This window comes from Physcomitrium patens, chromosome 15 (assembly GCF_059467195.1).
Source record: "Physcomitrium patens ecotype Gransden chromosome 15, ASM5946719v1, whole genome shotgun sequence".
In the NCBI taxonomy this organism is placed as follows: domain Eukaryota; kingdom Viridiplantae; phylum Streptophyta; class Bryopsida; order Funariales; family Funariaceae; genus Physcomitrium; species Physcomitrium patens.
Genome location: NC_143424.1, coordinates 726,734 through 746,953, shown reverse-complemented (window position 1 = coordinate 746,953; position 20,220 = coordinate 726,734). Strand labels below are relative to the sequence as shown.

At 37.6% G+C, this 20,220-nt stretch overlaps 1 protein-coding gene, 1 long non-coding RNA gene and 1 other non-coding gene across 6 annotated transcripts; 2 read left to right on the top strand and 1 right to left on the bottom strand.

The window, feature by feature from the left end:
- Positions 1 to 6,844: 6,844 nt before the first annotated feature.
- On the top strand, positions 6,845 to 12,273 carry LOC112292818 (zeta-carotene desaturase, chloroplastic/chromoplastic). The gene is made up of 14 exons (XM_024541657.2): positions 6,845 to 7,296; positions 7,535 to 7,659; positions 7,799 to 7,933; positions 8,246 to 8,318; positions 8,757 to 8,830; positions 9,069 to 9,173; positions 9,474 to 9,718; positions 9,858 to 9,945; positions 10,434 to 10,476; positions 10,604 to 10,760; positions 10,969 to 11,097; positions 11,233 to 11,305; positions 11,596 to 11,760; positions 11,996 to 12,273. The coding sequence occupies exons 1-14, from the start codon at positions 7,101 to 7,103 to the stop codon at positions 12,167 to 12,169; spliced, it is 1,782 nt and encodes a 593-aa protein (XP_024397425.1). The 5' UTR covers positions 6,845 to 7,100; the 3' UTR covers positions 12,170 to 12,273.
- A 380-nt stretch (positions 12,274 to 12,653) lies between these two features.
- On the bottom strand, positions 12,654 to 12,729 carry LOC149987694 (small nucleolar RNA SNORD36). The gene has a single exon (XR_016506827.1). It is a non-coding gene; the product is annotated as a small nucleolar RNA SNORD36 (small nucleolar RNA).
- Positions 12,730 to 13,278: 549 nt separating this feature from the next.
- LOC112292819 (uncharacterized) lies at positions 13,279 to 16,667 on the top strand. 4 transcript variants are annotated; one of them, XR_012219131.2, is made up of 7 exons: positions 13,279 to 13,478; positions 13,722 to 13,891; positions 14,481 to 14,574; positions 15,113 to 15,233; positions 15,577 to 15,687; positions 15,868 to 15,950; positions 16,129 to 16,667. It is a non-coding gene; the product is annotated as an uncharacterized LOC112292819 (long non-coding RNA). The 4 variants fall into 4 exon arrangements; XR_012219134.2 differs by lacking the exons at positions 14,481 to 14,574; positions 15,113 to 15,233 and having other exon boundaries at positions 15,868 to 16,667; XR_016506516.1 differs by lacking the exon at positions 14,481 to 14,574 and having other exon boundaries at positions 15,113 to 15,687; positions 15,868 to 16,276.
- The last annotated feature ends 3,553 nt before the right edge of the window (positions 16,668 to 20,220 follow it).

The window sequence follows — 20,220 nt, the reverse complement described above, 5'->3', positions numbered from 1 at the left end:
TCATGTTCTTGACAGTGTCTTCAAGAAGTTTGTTGAGGATGAAAAAGGTTTCACAAAAAAAGGCAAGGATTCCACTTCAATATGAAGTATGGAATCAAACTATTGGTCAAGTAGAGGCGATACTTGATAAAAAACAAATGAATGTTAGGAGGATTCAATACTTATGTACTTTCAAAGATTATCTTTTTTATGAATTTTAATAGATAAATAAAAGAAATTTGAGATATGTGCAAGGCTTAGTCATAGTTTTCAATAAGAAAGTAGGTGGCTATAAAAGACCAACGACTACAAAAAAGTAAATCAAAAAATATTAAGTTGATTATTTTTGATATAAAAGACAAATAAAGGTGATTAAAAAGATGAAGATATCTTCATTCTAAAGTAAAGGAAGATTACAAAATGATATGTAATACCAAAAAATAAAGATGGTAGTAATGAGCCAAATATATGAAAAATCCTTACGTAAAATTAAGATGGAAAAAATATAAAGATGAAGGAGATATTACTTAGAAAATTTTGTAGTGATAGTAATCCAAAACTATAGTAGAGTAAGTTCTAAAGAGATGAAAGATTTGAAAAGATTCCAACTCAAGGGAACATTATAGAAGAAAATCTTAAGAAGCTTATATAAAACAAATATAAGATTTTGGACAACCATGCCTAATTGGTTGGCCTTTTTTAAATAGATTTTTCATTGAGTGATTGCAAGTTACTTCTATTATAAGTTCTTATGATTTGCATTAAAAAATGTGAACTTTCAAATCTAAAATTTAAGAGAACTTAGAGAAATTGAAGGCAAGAAAAAGAAATTACATAAAGAAACACAAGAAAAAAATAACATTCTAACTCAAGAAAGCAATAACAAAAACCTCATTTTTTAGATAAAGAAATGAATAAACATGAAGATAGGCAGAAGAGAGCCTTCAAGTTACCTAGAAAAAGAGATATATATTGCAAAACATCCCCTAGAAATAAGTTCCTAAGAAAGTCTTACCTTGCAAATGTCTAATAGTATGTCAATGAAGATATTGATTCTTCAAAGTATAGGAAGGTGTAAGGGTTAAAAAGAACTAATATTTTTACTTGCTTTAAGAGATAAGTGTGAGCCAAGGATTTCCTAATATTTAGGAAAAATTTGCAATGAAGTAGCATATGAGAAGTTGAAAGGGCCACCTTCTTCATGACAAGATAAATCTTGTGCAAGGGTATAAGGCGGGGTGCAAAATAAGTTAATTATTAGAAGTGAGTCCTATGTGTTTTTTAAAAGGGCACAAGAGTTCTTTGCCTTAGAAGTATGAATTCTATTTTAGATTTAATTTAGGGAGTTAAAAATTGGTTCAAAAATAAGAATTAACTCCCAAAGCGACCCTCTTAAATTGTGGCCGAAGATAATGTTGGGATATAATGCAAAAGCCTTAGCATAGAGTGGTAATGTACGAAGACTGGGAGTCAAGGCATGATGTAACTTGAAGTTGTAATGTGGTACAAGGTTACACCACAACTTTGAGTAGCAGCTTGAGAGTATCCAAGACAAAATTTTAGAATATAATTTTTTTTTTCTATTTTGGATAATTTAGGAATTTGAAGGAATTATTTTGGATTATTTTTAAAGTTTTTTTTTATGTGAGTAATATTATCTTGTAGGATATTTTAGATTTGATTGAAAATTTAAAGTAGGACAATATTACAACATGATGCAAGGGTGGCTCACTTTAGTAAAATATTCCTTGCAAACAAAAAAGAAAATATAGTAGAAAAATTAAGTAGAGAGTTGTAGCAATCATATTGAATTATTCTTTAAAGATGCAATGATAAATAATAATATTATTTCAATTTATGAGATACAATTAACTAAAGCTATTTATCCTTATTGCGAACTTAAATGATTGCTTAAGATTCAACAAAAAAAGATGCCACCACAACAAATCCATCATGCAAAAAGAAGCATTCATGCAAAAAGGAGACATTTATGTAGATGTTATCATAGCCATTATTAGGATATACATTGAAATAAAATTAATCCAAAGTTGTCAATCTATTTGAGCAAAATATAACAACATTTATCTATTCTAAATGTTAATTATAAAAATAAATGATCTCTATTATTGTTGGACCTATATTCATTTATTTTTTGCAAGAGTAAAAATATTAAAATTATAAAAAAATATTTTATTTTATTTTTATTTTTATTTATTAATTATACAAAAAATCATGTTATAAACTTACAATTAAAAAAAAACCTCCATCCTAACAAATCTTATGAATTAAATAAAGAATATTAATAAAAGATTAAAACTTATGCAAATTATCTTTGTATCTTTATATACTTGTATATATATGTGGTTATTGTCTTACTTATTCTATAAATTCCTTTTAGAATAAATCCATAGAAGGGGATTCAAACACAGGGAAAGACTATTACATGAGCTTACATGTTAGAGGCACACAATTAACCATAATTCAAACCACTAAAATACTAAGAAATACTACAATGCTTTCTCCCAGTAACAATACTCCTTCATCAACTGATAGCAATAATGTGTAGCCTTGCACTCTCAAAAGACCACTCAAAATACATAAATTCCATCCAACACTAGAAATAATAGACTTCACTCCAACCAATGTAGATTCACACAATTTTTATAATCACAGACTTCCTCTGTCGAAACACACACAACTCTCAATAAACAACAATCATAATCTTCCATCTATAATCAATCTTCCAATAACTTCTCATATAATTCAATCATACAATGCTCCAATTACATAATCAATAACTCGTAAATCAATCTCTGATTTATTCCACAAATTCACTTCTCAGTATTCAAAAACTATTCATTATTCTTCAACAACAAAGAAACAAAGAGGTACCACCAAGCTTACCCCGGCTCATGACTATTATAGTCTGGCCCTTACAATATCTTCTTCAACTTATTTATGCTTTACTTCTGAAATTCCAGATTTTAACCGTTATTCCCTACATAACCATTTTTTACAACTAATTCAATCACCCATCCTATTGAATTGACTATCCTAAGAGTGATTAATCTACTTTACAAAATATCTTATAAAAACAAATTTCTACCCCTTCTACAATGTGTATATATATATATATATATATATATATAGTTTATTTGCTATTTTCAATCAAACTTTTATAAATGCATTTAAATTTTTTTTAAAAATATTAATAATTAAATAGATACTATTTTTATTATAAAAGTTGATTTGAAAGATTCCTATTTTGGTTGAAAATTTTAGTTTCAAAATGTACAAATCTAAATACAACTATATATATATTATTTTTTTTTAGGAATATTTATATTATAAATAAAATTATACTTATTAACTTATATTTTTGTCTACTTGTAATAATGATTTGAATTTAGTTGCATCAATTTTAAAGTCTTTTGTTATTAATATTGTTATTTAAATGCAATCTTATATTCTATACTTTATAGATTTTCATATTCATTTGAAAAAAAATTCACAACAAAAGTAATTATATAATCATTTTTTTTTAAATGTAAGAATTTAATAAATATTTTATTTATTTTAATTTTTTAAAAATTAAATTAACTTGAATATCTGAGTTTTTAAATATTAAAGACTAATTTATGCAATTTTAATATAATTATAAATTTACCTATATACATACACACACATATGTAAACAGTATAAATTAGTATATATCACAAGCTTGAATGATTTTTGCACAAACTATATCAATTTTTTTGCAATCAAACAAAATTTTTTATTAAAAATGTATGCTACATATGAAAGATTAATTGTTATAATAAAAATAATGGAACTGATTTTTTTTTTTTTATATTTTTAACCCATATTCAAGCAACAAAAATAAAATCTCAGTGTAAATTTGATGAGATTAAACATTAAGTTGGCCTTGCTTTTATTTATGTTTCTGAAAAAGTTAACAAGATTTTATTAAAAATTTACATGATTTATATCATAAAAAAGAAAAAAAGAAAAAAAAAAGATCCTAAATTTTTATTGAAAAAATGTATCGAATTTTTATCAATATTATCAAATAAAACTTCTATATATATATATATATACATAAATACATACACATATGTATATTATATATTAAAACTTTTAAAATATCTAAAAGTTTACAATAGTATCGAAGAGAATGTGAATAGATTCAATGGAAATTTAAAGGTTAAGAATTTTAATAACCATTGTTTATTGTGTTTATATTAGAGAAAAATTGTTATGAGATCTTGTATACAAAATTAAATCTTTAATTTTGTCTTGAATAATAATTCTATTAGAATTAATAAGAAAATATTATGCAATGTGATTGTTGACTATAGAATAGAATTATTAATTGAGAATTTGTTTTATTTGTGTGTATTTTTTGTAGAATAGGTGTTGTGTAACAATTTTCAAAATTTAGTGGATCTTCCTAAAAGAAAAGTAGAAACATCATATTCTTAGATTTAAGAATGTTACAAAACATAGTTAATGCTATTATAATTTTTTTTTGAAGTTGCTGGTTGCAAAAAATAATAATTTACTAAATGAATGCTAATAAGTTATGATATTATTTTGAATTGTGATATTATTATTTTGACTTGTGATATTATTATTTTATGATAAAATATTTTCATTATCTAGTAGGGTTCTTCTATAATCTACTAATAGTATTCATGTATGTATTTATATACACACATACATCAAATCAACTAGATTCTTCAAATCTGTACCTAGATGTAATGTTTTTTTTGTTTTGTTTTGTTTTGTTTATTTATTTTTTTTTAAATTTACAATTGTGAGGAAGTATTTTATTACATTAATCAAAACAAAAAACAAGAGATTTATATATATTAATAAAGTGTGTGTGTATATATATAGATAAATATATTTATACATAGCAACTATTTTCAGGAACTTTTAAACATTTTTATTCTATTTTAAAAACATTTGTGGCCAATAATTAAAAAAGCGCCTTTAATTCATCACTTACTTAATGCCATTCTATCCCATTGAATAAGTAACTTTTGATCAATTTAAAACATAAATTCAGCTTACTAAATTAAAAAATTGAACTTTTTCTATGTAGAATCAGGAATCTGTAACATTTGAAATAAAAATTCAAATATAAGTGGTTGTATAAAAAATTAATTAACAACATTTTAAAATTTTATTACTACCAATGAGCTATGAGCCTTCAAAGTTTGAATTGTTGTGGGTGATGCATTGCAATGAATCTCATTCTACCTCCTCTCACAAAATCTCCAAAGTGGACATTAAAATACTTCATAATGTCGCATCATTTATGCTCATTGTTTTATTATTATTATTATTATTGTTGTTGTTGTTCCTTATCATAATAATATATAATGTATCTGGCTCCACTGCAAATAACACACATCGGAATCAGATACTGAGACAGGAAATCCGGGGACATGTTGACTGTGGGAGGCATGAAGATACTTCGCCGTTTGTCTTGTTGGAGGAAATCTGGACCTGCGTTGAAAACTTCAGACTCAATGAGCGGAATGGCGCTTGGAATCAGAATTAGAAAGAAAGACTGTTACAAACTTATGATTGAATCCATAACACAGTTTTATGCTCACTGTTCACCAGGTCAAGACAGCTGAGAGGTTGCGCGAGCCATCTCTGGTCATCAAAGCTTCATTTTCATGCTCGTAGAGCTGCAGCTGTTGCTCCAGTTCCATGTGCTTTGGTATGTTCGCCTTCCTGGAGCTGCGAAGTCTGTGTCCCCACATTGTTGTCTAAAGTGAGATGATATGTGAATCACGTTCGGCAAAGCTTGGACCTCGAAGTAGCGGACATGAGAATCGCCCGAACACTTTCCTGTCCTTCGGACGATAGTAGCTTTGATGACTGATGATTGTGTACTCGGAAACCTGTCTACGATGTCGACTATGCGCAGCTTTCATTTGTCACTCATGAGGGAACGTTCCAGTGTTGCAAAGAAAAGTTCTTCGCGAATGCCAGCGCTGGAGTCCCGGTCCCACGGAGGCCACTCGTAAGGACCATAAAGCTTGGCCTTGACACACAACGAGAATTTTCTTATTCCCGAGAATCTCATCACCTATATAAAGACGGCGACATTCAGGGATCGGGATCACAAAGCGCATGGGGGAGATGCGGGATGGAATTGAGAGTGTTCCAAGAGGAACCCGTCCATGGAAAGGAAGCGCGGGATATTCCAGAGGATTTTGCTGCGTGTTGTAGGGGATGCGCGCGCAGGAAATCCCCAGCACCTCGGTACCCACCTCACCCGAGATCCGTAGCGCGCATCTTTCATCGCCTGCGGGGAAAGCCCTGGTGGGTGTGAAGCGCTTCAACCCAAAGCACTAGAATCCTCCTTCTCGCCACTTCCATGGTTCAGAATAGAAATCTGCGCCCTTCCTTGCATTCATGTATCGATCAGGCGCACTCTTTGGTGTTGCGCCGGACCGCAAACCGATGTCAAACCAGTCGGCGATGATCGCCGCAGCCACTCCAACACCGTTAACGAATAATATCATTCATCCATCACGTATATTCCCTCGGTGACGTCTCCCTCTCTCATCCGGTCCCTGGTTTAGCCAACTGTAGTATGTGTGATGATCTCAACCGACCGATGAGAATCGTCGATCGATCGACGGCACATGAGATGCGGCCATTTGGCAATGTGCAGGTCTGCGTTCACACTGTAAACATGGAATTCCCAATAATGGTCGCGTTTACACCACAGGGCCTGAAATGAAAAGCTGACGTGGAGTTGATGTGCTGACTTAGATTTGCCACGTTGACATGCTACGGGAACAAATTTAGACCAACGGTTAGTGAATGGACTCGTGGATGAACGCTGTGATTTTTATGGATGCGTTATTCGTGGTTTCACCCACGCAGTGCTCGACATCTCCGTTTCGTCAAGGCTCCGATTTGTGGCTCTCGCAGAGGAAGGGATTCATGACGCCGTTGAATTTAGTTGCGGGGACACTGAGTTGAGGCTGCAGTTGTATTCTGAAGGGTTTCTGAAGGGAGTTTGAAGCAAGGGGGGTTTGAAGGAGGTTTTGCGAGGCGAGGCTGGACGTTGTTTGTGTGAGTTTCGGTAAGCGATGGCGGGGCTGCTACTGCTGCGCCAAGCGGGGGCTTCAACCTTGTTGTGCGCTTCTTCCTCGTCTGATTACGCCAAAGGGTCCTCCTCAGTGCCGTCTCTCTCTGCTTTGGGACGACAGAATGGCGATAGGCGAGCCGGGAGATTGCAAGTCTCAGCCAGCTTGCAGAGCTTGGTGTCGGATATGAGCAAGAAAGGTGTGCATGAAACTGTAGCTTGGTGTCATTCTCTTAGGGAATCGAAGAAGAAAAAGGAAGGCTTCATGGGTGTAGGATTTTTTGGCGAGAGAACGTGAATGTTTCCTACACCGTTTTTTGATTTTTGAGTCTTGGGTGCGAATTGGTTGTGTGGGAATTTCGATTTCGTATCTTTGCCATGGATGGGTTGGAGTGGTATTGATTCTAGTTTGTGGTGGCGGGTTTTGTTAAATTTTAGCACCGAAGGGGCTTTTCCCTCCTGAACCCGAAACCTACAAAGGACCCAAGCTCAAAGTGGCCATCATTGGCGCTGGTCTCGCTGGCATGTCCACTGCCGTGGAGCTTCTCGAGCAAGGACACGAGGTGCTGCTTTGGACGGATTCGCATTACTGTCTGGGATTTTCCTAATGTGTTTCAATATCAGCGGTCTGTGGTCTGAAGTTGCTGCCGAGGTATTGATTTGTAGGCCTGGGTGTTGACCATGGGTGATGATGGTGCACAGGTGGATATATATGAGTCGCGGAAGTTTATAGGTGGGAAAGTGGGGTCTTTCAAAGACAAGAATGGAAACCATATTGAGATGGGGTTGCATGTGTTCTTTGGGTGTTACAATAATCTCTTTCGTCTCCTGACCAAGGTACAGTCTTCGCCTTTTTTTTTTTTTTTTTTTTTTTTTTTTCACGTAACTTGATTTTGGTTATTCGTAAATATGTGACCTCTGGAATTCCTCACACGGAAGAATCAATTAGCGTCGGAAGTAGATGACTCTAGAATTTTTAGACAATGTCCACACGAAAAATCAGTATACTTTGTTATATTTCCCTGCACTGGTATCTTGAGGTTTTCATTATGAACTCGGGTGAGTTGTTTGAGTTGGTTGGCAGTAGCAATTTCGGCTGCCACAACTAGATGATCCCCGCCCCCATCTAATCACTGTAATCCTTGACAGGTTGGTGCAGACAACAATTTACTGGTCAAGGATCACATTCATACCTTCATTAACAAGGGTGGCAACGTTGGAGGTCGGTTGTTCCTGAGTTCTTCTTTTTGCTCATTTAGTTGGGTGTTTGGAGGCAAATGTAGATACGTAGGGCAAATTTTGATGATCTATGACTGGGTTTTAACTTTTTTAGTCAAGCCATGTTGAGTGTCGTGTCTTCATTTGATCATCTCTGGTTACATGAGAAAGTGCAATAATCACTTGCATAGTGTTGTAATAATAAATGAGCGCAACTATCTGCGGGCAATAAGTAATCTGCTGTAGGTTCGGTCGAACGGGTTTTTTGTAGGACTTATCCGAACTAATCTTTGGACGTCAGATAGTTTTTTCAATTGCATATTCAGCTGATAAATTGTTTTGTATGCACTGGTTTACCAGGAGGATGCAGACGCCGTTTTCAACTAGAATTATGCGTAGCACGTAAATTGTTGCTCACATTTCTAGTGGCGCTCTTCTACAGAGTTGGACTTCAGATTTCCAGTTGGAGCACCTCTGCACGGATTGAATGCATTTATCACCACAAATCAGCTTGAGGTAAGTACCTCCTTGCTCCTCTGATCCGTCATTTGTCGTTGCATCATCCTAGCGTAGCTATTAAGTTCCCTCACCTCACCTTTTTGAGGATTTTACACTGTGTTTCGAAGCGATATTCCACCGTTGACGAATGTAAGCTTAAACGATCTTTATTTCGTTTTACTGGTGGGCTTTAACAAGCTTTAGGAAGTTTCACGAAATCCTCACATAAAATTATATAATATGGCATGTTAAACAGCCCGTAGACAAGGTTTTGAATGCGGTAGCACTAGCAACAAGCCCAGTCGTACGAGCCTTTGTCGATCCAGAGGGGGCTATGCGCAACATCCGGGACTTGGACAAGGTATGGATGCTTTCCTGACGACCATGTGCATTCTCATGCTCTTTGATGTCCTCTTTTCTGAGCGCGATAGTAGGATAATTTTGAGAGGAAACAAGAGAAGCGGAGGATATACAGAGTGCCATTGTGGATGCTTGATTCTTCCAGTTCTATATGCCTTCACTACCCTCTCAGTTTCTACGTAATAGATTCTATATTCCACCGTAGTTAACCATCGAAAACTCTTAAGAAACGGAAAGGATCTGCTTCTTTTTTCAAGGCCTAAAGTTTAAGAAGCATTAGTGATTTATGACGATTTGGCAGGTGAGCTTTACAGATTGGTATATGTCTCATGGTGGGTCTCGCATGAGCATCAAAAGGTTGTGGAACCCTGTTGCTTATGCTCTGGGTTTCATAGACTGTGATAATATCAGTGCGCGGTGCATGCTCACCATTTTTCAATTCTTTGCGACCAAAACCGAGGCATCACTATTGCGAATGCTCAATGGTTCTCCTGACATGCGTCTCAATGGGCCAATCGCAAAGTACATCACAGAAAAGGGCGGCAGGTATGACAGATCCTTTTGAAGCGAAGACTTGGCTGTTATGAACTCGCTCTTTGATCTCGTTTGCAAAACACGATACATGTGTCATTGATGTTGTGGAATGCTGCTCCTTGCCATGCTTATGTCTCGTTGTCTCTTGAAGGTTCCACTTACGATGGGGCTGTCGTGAGGTTCTTTATGATCGCACATCAGAGGGAGAGACATATGTGACTGGGCTTGTGATGACAAAGGTGAGTGTCGTCTAGGTATCCATTGACGTGCAGTCTTCAACATGGGATTTGAAAAACTATTGTTGTGTTGAGCTGCAGGTTTTCATCAGGAAATGTAAGTTTTCAATATATCATACCAATTGTTCCAGTGAACTGCGACTGTTTTGAGTTAATATGAGAGACGGTATGGCATAATTACAGATCATGTGGAAGTGGCTGCTAAGTTCGATTCGTTAACTTTACTGAAAAGAGGAGATTCTCGAGCTAACACTGTCTTCTGATTTTTGTCGCTGATAGACGAGAGTGATTCTGAACTAGTAACTACAATTTGTTATATGTAATCGTCCTCATGTATGTGGCGTGGGTATTTGCGGTATGATAAGGCTGCCCAACTCGATGTGTCAGGAAAGGTCCTTAGTTGATGCGTCTTGTGACGCAAGTTTTGTCATTTCGTCAGCAATGTTTGAAGATCATGTTCTGTTCCGACTTTTGAACGTCGCTTGCAACAGGCAACTGAGCGTCAAATTATCAAGGCAGATGCTTATGTGGCAGGTAATAATCATCTCTTGAATCTTATGAGGTTGTATTTTGATCTAGTCCGGTTGTGGGCTTGTGACAATCTCTCGACTGTTTCAGGAGAAGGTTTTGATCTTTTTTTCTTTCCCCTCCGTGTGCGCAGCTTGTGACGTGCCAGGGATACAGAGACTTCTACCGCAGCCTTGGCGTGAGTGGGAGTTTTTCGATAACATATACAAGCTTGAAGGAGTGCCTGTTGTGACAGTGCAATTACGATTCAATGGCTGGGTCACTGAAATGCAAGATTTGGAACTTTCTAGGTATTCCCGGCATTACTTTCTAGTTTTTTTTTTTTTTTTTTTTTTTTTTTTTGTAACTATATTCTACCACTGCAAGGTACTAGCCAGCAGCTTTACTAATCTTTGGCGGGGGTATTAATATTGTCTTTCGATCGCATGCTGCTTGATGAATGCCAGGAAGGATGGTTTATAATGCTTGCATCTGAATATTCTGCTCACCCTGATGCAGGCAGTTGCAGCGAGGTGCAGGATTAGATAATCTTCTTTACTCAGCGGACGCAGATTTCTCATGTTTCGCTGATCTCGCATTGACATCACCTGAAGATTATTACAAAGAGGGAGAAGGCTCTCTCATCCAGTAAGTCGCGACCTCTCGGTCCAACGCGTGAGGGGCCATTAAGTTGCCCATGCATTTTCTGTCTGTTTAACTACATTCGAAGTGTCACTCTGTTTCGTGGTTTGACTCCAATTTGATATTGTTGTGCAATACCAGAGCGGTTTTAACTCCCGGAGATCCATACATGAAATTAACAAACGACAAGATTGTCAAAGCCGTGCACGAACAGGTTTATTTTTTTTCCCCTTCCAGAAGTTTTGACATATCACACATGAAATAAATAATCATACAGGAATATAGGTTCATTATGAAAAGCTTTTTGTATCATTCCACGAAGCATGGAATCTCATTTAGGAGCATCAGTGCATATCGTGAAGAGAGTTGCGAAAAAAAATGTTGGTACGGTGAAAAACAAGCGTATTTGGGGCTCTCAAAAGAGACTCAGCATCAACCGACTTGTGTCTTGTGCCTTGCGCCGCATACGTGATTATTTTACCCTCAATTTCATTTTGACTCCAGGTTCTTCGGCTCTTCCCCTCAGCTACTGGACTGGAGATGACGTGGTCATCTGTGGTTAAGATCGGTCAGTCATTATACCGTGAAGCTCCCGGCATGGACCCGTTCCGGCCTGATCAAAAGACCCCGGTCTCCAACTTTTTCCTCTCAGGCTCCTACACCAAGCAGGTACAGCATGGCATGACTCCCACTTCTAGCAAGATTTTTGAAGCTTACTTGATAACTCGCAAGTTTATGGTGGCTGAAGAGGCCACTATACACTGGAGATTTTCCTTCGTTGTAAAAGTAGCAGATTTAAGCCGTGCAAGGTACACGCAATCCATGGACTTCGAAACGAACATCACCTCACATTTCAGTGAGGAGGATGGCATATTCTCATGCAATTATGGATTTGTTGAAACAGGACTATATTGACAGCATGGAGGGAGCCACCCTTTCCGGACGGCAGACATCTGCTCGAATCAATGAAGCAGGTTCTTTTCTCTACGATCTGCGACAAAGACAATCCCAAACAGAAGTCAATGCTCCCCTCGAAGCCACGGACGAGCCGACGTTTGTGTTGGATTTTAGAGGTTAGTGCAGTATTGTCGCTGTTATTAGCACATTATAAACTGTAATTTTAAACCACTGTTTGTTTAGTGACGTGATGATGAAGGTTGTAAAAGCTCCTTGTACACTCGACCTCGGTATATGATCCCCATGAAGTCTAGACTTTTAGGCTTCCAGTCAAAGTTTCACGGTTCGGTGTCTCAGAGACTTTTAGGCTTCCAGTCAAAGTAGGTTTTGTTTCCGCAACTCACTTCGTTTTCCCCTGAAAGCTGGACCGAGACATTCTCCTGCCGAACTAGATACCAGATGTATTTTCCATTGACCTACGCATACTCACATGCGTACCAATCACGGAACACTACTGGTCCACTCATACCGATTAGAAGAACACTAGGATATGCTCCGCATGAACGAGTTTCCATATTTCCGCATCCCAGCGAAACTCGGCTCAGAGAGCAATAAATATCTACATACCATTACAAATCGTACAACAAACTAAGAACGCAGGGCGAGGTGCATCAGATTTAAAGAGCTCGTTTAGATTCCTCACTTGCCATAGGACACATAATTAGTTCGCATCATTTACACTTGCCCTGATCCATAGCGAAACCCAACACACCTAGACTACACACATTCGAATAAGTCAGCAATCTTATCACAACTAACAGCAGCGAGAAGAGGTAAAAACCCGTAATAGCTCTAAGAATAAGACATGCACAAAACTAAAAAGCTAGATATTGGTTTCGTATCATTGCATGACATAGTAAACCCTAAACCCTAAACCAAGAGAACAACAATGAAAAAAAATTTAAAACTAGACAATCCCACACTCACAAACTGAAGCACTGCGTGAAGTTTGGAGGCAAGCCGAAGACCATACGGCAAAGCGGAAGGGGACTGAACTCGGAACGAAGTTGGGAACAAAACTGGGAACAGCAGTTAGGGAACGAAAGTCTCGTTGAAGAAAGAGATGAAAAAAGTAGAGAAGGAAGTTTCATTCATCTTACCTTCATCTTCCAAAATTTGTCCTTCAATACTCGAAATAGATGGACGTTGGATTTATTTTATGGATGAAGATAAAACGGATGAACGCTTCATGGGTCTGAGGCATTGGGGCATCGAGTCAATACCGACACCGGGAGTTTCTCGATTGCAAGCCTGTTGACTGATCGGATGCGATGCAGATTCCTTTCAAAGTGTTGTTGGATGATCTTGTGATTTGTTTCTTTTGTGAGAGTAACCGAAATTTTCGACAATACAATCACTTGTGCTCAGAGATCGCCAGCGTATCTTGTCGCCCTGCTTGAATCCAATTTTCCTCATCTGTTGAACAATTGGTACGAAATCTCCCAATTTCTTGACTCAATCGGTTTTCAGAATCACGTCGGGGGTTTTTACGATTTTTGGGTTTTCGATTTCGGGCTGCGTTAATGAAGCAGGGTTAAGGCGATTCCTTGCTTTTAAGTGAAGTGCTGGATTGAGCATTTTTATGTCTTGGTGCTCATCTGCTTTATTTTTGCAAGGTTGAGCTGTGCCCAGAAATTTTCAGGACCTTTGGTGATGCGTTGTTTTGGTTTCAGTGTCAGGCAGCTGTATGAGTTTTTTGCCGAAGCTGATATGGAGTTAAACTCAAGCTTGGTGATCTGTGATTCTATCAAAACCAATTGTAGTCTCTTGCTGGACTGTTGGAAGTTTGGTGCTAACAGGTCGTAGGCACATCTGCAGTGGCTGCTCTCGCTGTGTCCAAGAGGTGCGTAATTAATCTTCATCTCTCCATCCGAACTTGGTTGACGTCGTGCGGAAAGTTCCGAGTCTCTAATCATGTGCAGGTTGTCGATTCTTGCATTGGGAGATATGACAAGTTGGCGCACCGCTTACCAAGTTCCCGACATTTTGTTTCAACTTTAGTGTATGTTCCTGAGAATATCTAGGAGTTTTGTATGGCATGAATTGTTCAGTTTGGAGTTAACGGATCATCAAATGATGAATGAGGAATTTCATTACCGCCGCGATGTGTACATATAGTTGAAGTGTCAATTTTCAATGCAATATGCAGAACTGATTTATGTTGAGTTTCCCATCACCTCACATTTCGTGTCTAGTCGCCGGTAAGCCCTGTTTGAGGGATTACTCATCTACCTATAATGTCACATCGTCTCTCATTCAGTGATCTCCTGTACAGTCTTCAGAGGATTTTTTTTTAATTTTTTAAATTTTTTAAATTTTTAAATTTTTTTTATCGTGTGTTAAATTACACGCTATAATTGCGAATGACTTCCACACCTGCTTCGATGACTGGGCAGTGTTAATAGATGTATTCTATTTTATGCTTTGCACAGATACATTGCGGAGACGCATTTTGAATTGAGGAAGTGCAGTGCAATTCGCAATGATTTTGATCCCAAGAGTAGTCACTAGTTGAGCTTTTGTGTGGTAAGGGAGGTCACAAAAGCGTGATATTTTGTATAACTGACAGATTCTTTTGAGCTCTCATCAAACCGTTCGAGCTTAGCGTCCTATTAAGCAATTCTAGAGGTTTTTTTCACACTTTATACATTACATATGAAATGTAGTTCGTCATAGAGTTTGTGTGTCCAACATTTGGGTTTTGAAAAGACATAGACATGAGATCATACAGGGATATCCGAATCAAAGTGCGTAGCCTACCAGATACATTTTTGCTGAAATGCCTTCAGGACATCTGGTCATTGTTGTTTCTCACTGACAGATTTAAACTGTTTATTATTATTTCTTAGGAAAAAAGGTTCACTCGTTAATGCCCCAATCTGTCAGTACTTCAAGATTCAAATTGGATCTATGTTGGATGATGCACGGCTGCACTTGGAAGCCTGGCTCTTTTTCACGGAGATTTGTTCTTAATTCATTGTATTTCCATGTTTTGAGACAATTATTTCGATGCAATATATTTCTCAATCGTCAAAGCTTACTGAGAAGCTGGGTTTTTGTGCAGGTGAGCAGAATGGAAGCTATCTGGGAAAACGTGCAACTTATTTCAGTTGTTGAATGCGCGTTCTGCAATCTCTTCTTGGACCATTAGCAAGTTGATTTGGGCTTAGTAGCTTATGCTCGTAGTAATTACTTTTGACCACGATTGTTTGAGATGATTCCAACAATATGAAAGGCATTGATTAGGGTAGAACTTAGTGCAATTTGCATGATTAATTGTGGAGTTATGTGTTATAGACTTATCGAGATCTCAAGCTGTTTATCATGTTAGTGTCTTGCTAGTGTTGATTTTCTTGCTTTTTCTAGCATACTCAGATCATCCATGCCGTGAATTTTAGGACTAATGCCTATGACTCAGTCACACACATTAGTCAGCTCATGGTATTCTTGTTTGTCGTATGATTTGACTTTCTGGATAGTATTTGACCTCGATTCTTCTGTTTTTTTGGGATTGTTTCTTCATTGAAGGACATGTCTGGATATCCTCAAGTTCAGAGCTTGGAAGCACACCTTCACTTGCGTCCTGGTTTTGATGTTCTTGTCATGGAAGCTTTGCGCGAGTTTCTATTGCTTGCAAAGGTTTGTACTTTTTGCGCTGTATGTTTTAATGGCTACCTTGGTGTAACGTTTGTTTCGACTCAGACTTCTTGATTTCTTATCTAGGGCCTGAAATGTTTATGCATCACTTAAAAATGTAAATGTTTCTCTCACGTTCCGTCGTGTTGTAAGCTAATCGACATAAATTAATTCATTGTACAGATTGGAGTTCGTTTACGCTTGGAGTTGCAGAGAACAGTCCTGAGTACTAACTATGGCACATTTAGAAAGCTTCAAAATGGGAGGTCTGTGGACCCATAATTTTATCTTTCAAATGCATGTGATATATCTTGTGCCACGGCAGGGATTCGTGATTTGATGAGGCATATCATTCGGTTAGGATCGCTCAAGTGGAGTAACAGAGTATTTGTAGAGGGTGCCTACGTTTTGGGGTACAATATCTTACCCAAGATTTTTCGACAGAGGATTCTTTGATCGAGCTGCATGGATACACATGACTGAGCAAGGGATCTGCTGAAAAAGTCAGCTGGTCTGGAGTTCCTCAGTGGAGCAGAAGATATTCTGAATTCTGAAGTCAACCAATCTGCTGAAGTAGTTGATGTAAAGAGAACTGACAATCAAAAGCATTGCTCGAGATAAGTTAGTATTCCATGATTGGTTGATGCTAGTGTGGATTACATTTCAGTGGGCAATCTTAGAACAGGTTAGATTTAGAGAATGTTTGTGTCGAATCTCCTTGGCATTGTACTGTCTTCTCAGACGAGGTCTTGGATTATCTGCATCACTTGCATAGATTACGGCGAGAGCTTGGAAGACCCTGCTCAGCGTCTTTAGATAAAGTATGGCGGAGGGGCTTTTGCTTGGATAATGGCCTCAAACGTCGTTACACAACGTTCTCAAGGATAGAATGTCGATGACCAAGATAGGATGACCCATTAAAGTTCCGAGTTGTTGTCTCTGATACTCATGTTAAAGAAATTGACAGCCATCGCCAAGGGAAATGGAAGTTTCAAAGCGGATTGAGTGATGTCATCGAACTCACGTATGAATGGTTCATGGACGTCGCACGAGATAGATTGAGCATGCAATTCGCTTTTGGCAGGAGAAGTCTTCATCAAACACCGGTTGACAAGATTTCCTGATTACTTATCCTGCTAATTAAGGTTTGTGGTTGTGCTCTTCTGCGCAATTCTAGACAATTGTCGACAACGCTCCAGGTTCTCGAACATTCAAACGCAGTGGATGGACTCATCAACCCTACTAGTACACATTTGTAGTAATAAACTGCACGCCAAGTTCAGAGGGTGTAGGTTCACAACGATTATAAAGATCACATGTGCTTTCCATCATCCCCCCATCTCCCTATTTCCAATGGACAAGTCAAATACACATGAAGATGAACATCTCACAAGAGGCGCAAAGATTTCTGAAAACGCAAAGTCTCATTCAAGGAGAATGAGATCGTCTGTCCGATCCAGCCGGCAGTCGAGGGAGAGACGTCGGCTACTAGTTCCCACGATTTCCCACGATTTCCTGGAAGCCAGCCAGCCAGCCAGCCGGCGGGGGTAGGGGTGGAGTATTGTATAATGTCGATTGTGCTGGAAACTGGATTCCATGACGATTTCCTTGCGTGGTGTACAGACGCAATGAAACGGGTCACGGTCAAATGAAGGTGTGGAGGTCCTGCTGCTGCTGCTGCTGCACTCGAGGATATAAAACAATGTGCCTTAAACGATCATGGACCCACAGCAGTGAAGAAGAAGAAGAAGAAGAAGAATCATGGGGTGGGGCCGGGGTCTGGGCGGACCTATATTATTCGTGGGGCCAGGGCAGAGGACGAGGGCGGAGATCACAGTGACCATGACACCACACCACACCACACAACCCTCGGGAAGAGCTTCGCTGTGAGCGCCTGGCAACGGTCACGCTCTGCCGTTTCAACCCCTCTTCTCCTTATGCACTTCCCAATTCTCACTTCCTCTTCGTCCTCATCAGATCGAAGCTTCGAAGGCTGCAGATGATGATGATGATACAGTTCCGTTGACAGGGCTGAGAAACTCTCTTGTGCCCTGGAGGATGATGATGCTTGTGACGATTGTGGGAGTGGACAGGCCGGCCCTCACCTCATGCATGGGTTTCGCCATTATTCAAGGCCAGCCTTTTGACGACGCCTCAGTCAGTCCGCGCATTTAATGCTCCCCCCTTCCTTATTGCAGGACCTTGGCGTGCTGCCTCGTTATTGCCACATTATACAGCCAATCTTTCAGCCCCAATTCTGCTTCGACTCAACATGCAAGCAAAGCAAATAAATAAACAAAACAGGTATCTATATATATATATATATATATATATATATAAATGTATATTAAGAAAACAAATAGATAAAAACACGATCTGTACCTTGGGAAAGGCCTTCTTTTGCCGTCCTTTTTTACTATTAAAGGTGGATTCTTTACCACTTGGGGTGGTGACATTTTTCCTTGCGGGTTGATAATTGTATAGTTTGTGTGTGTGTGTGTGTGTGTGTGTTTTTTCTTTTTTCTTTTTTCTTTCTCCAAGTCTGGAAATTTTCTTCATTTTGGGGTACTAGCTCGATTTCATAGTTGCTTGGTGCAGATGGATTTCAACTCTGGGATTGAGCGTTTGGGCCTTGAGACTGGGTTTGTTCAGTATGATTGAGTTCCTCTGCTTTTGATTGCATGCATTACTTACTCCTTTGTAATGGTGGTGTTGCTATTGTTTGACTTCAGAAACACTTCTTTTAGCATACTGAAGTCTGCAATTGTAACATGGACTTGGAAATTAGAAACGACAGTTTTATATATATATATATATATATATATATATAATTCCTTTTTCAGAAAGTTTGAGGCACAATTGAAGGGAGATAGAAGGTAATTTGAATTGATGAACGGTATCCTTCAGATTCTAACTTTTGCTTGAGTCATTGCTAGTTCTTTCTGACCCTGAACCCTAATTCCACAAAAGCCTTATAAATAGGCCTGATTATAATAGGCGCTTAACTAAATTACCTAAAATAGTTTAATTTAGTAAATATAGGTGGTAGGAAAATTTAGGCAAGGCTCAATGCCAATAAATGAACATTATTGACTAGATTTATTCAAGGTAATGCAAATCATTCTAAAGGATCACTCAAAATTAACAAGTGTCTTGATTTGGATGTATTGCTTTGCTTATAATATGCCTTTGAGTCCAAAGTTTGATAGACTTTTGTGGTAATCATCTTTCACCCATCTCAAGATAAAGAAGTTAAATCCCTACTACACATGTTGGAGAAGAGAGTTGCAATACTACCCCAAAACTTGACTAAGTTTGAGAAATGGGCATTGAACAAGATCCAAACATTGTCAAACAATGTCTTTTCATTGCAAGCATTAATGCTCCCCTATAAAATATGATTATTGGTGTAGGTACAAAGAACTTTGTGCTTATTAACAATCAAGTTGATGTACGTTGCAAAGTAACAATGCTACAATTGAAAGCTCTATCTACGAGCCTTACAAATAAAGTTGGATGCAAAAATTAAAATGAGCTCATGCAATAAAATAAGCAATAAAAAATATAGGTTTGCATGTGGATTATTGACTACATCATATTACATAAAGATGTCTTCATTATGATTACATCCTACGATGAAGATGAAGCCAATGTCTTGTAGCAAATGGTTGTGCTCAATTTCTTTAGTATCATTGAGAATGTTTTTTATTCAAGATGTGAGATCAATAAAAAATATTTGTGCTCATTAAAAAGAGAGACAACATAACAACTGCTCATAACATGCATTGTTAAATCCAAGCTTAAGATCATTTTATTGGTGAGTAAGCCAATTGATCTAAGATCTTCAATAAAGTGACTAACAAAAGCCTTAAGATTTGCCTCTTCTTGCAAGATTCGAGTTGTTAGGCCTTGAATCTTATGAAACATCCAAGCTTTGTATTCTATGAAGGTATCCATTATAGGCAAATAAATCTACTAAAGCCAAGGCAGGATGCTTGTAGGTTCTTTCATCTGAATGTAAGTAAGGAGCTTCAGCCGATACTTCTTGAACCAAGTGGTAACCTTGTTTGTAGAGAGCCAACGGTTTACAATATAAGGACATATTATATTCATTTTTACAATAAAATTCTATTGCTACATAAGGTACAAAATGATGCCAATCATTACAAAGAAGAAATGTTCATATACAACTACATTAATGATATGCTCTATGAATAGATCGAGTTGATACACTCTACACTAGATACAAATCAATTTGTAATTATAATGAAGAGTTTTCTAAAGCTAAGTCATGACGTTGGTGAAACAACTGATCATGTTTCTAGCTCCATTAGTTAACATGCCAAAAAGGTGCATCCTCCAATTAAACATAATACATGAGGAAATTTAGCAACCATGTTGAACATAACTTCACTTATGTACTACTCAAGAATTGGGAGCATACATCCATGCAAGTTGATGATGATGTATTATTGCTCCACATACATACAAAAATGTATGTCAAGATATAACATGCTTTGATGGGCTACAAAGTCA

Excerpts from the sequence above, each read along its gene's own strand:
- LOC112292818 (XM_024541657.2), top strand. The coding sequence starts at position 7,101 with ATGGCGGGGCTGCTACTGCTGCGCCAAGCGGGGGCTTCAACCTTGTTG. Across the intron at positions 7,660-7,798 it reads TTCTCGAGCAAGGACACGAG|GTGGATATATATGAGTCGCG; the intron begins GTGCTGCTTTGG and ends GATGGTGCACAG. Across the intron at positions 7,934-8,245 it reads TCTTTCGTCTCCTGACCAAG|GTTGGTGCAGACAACAATTT; the intron begins GTACAGTCTTCG and ends AATCCTTGACAG.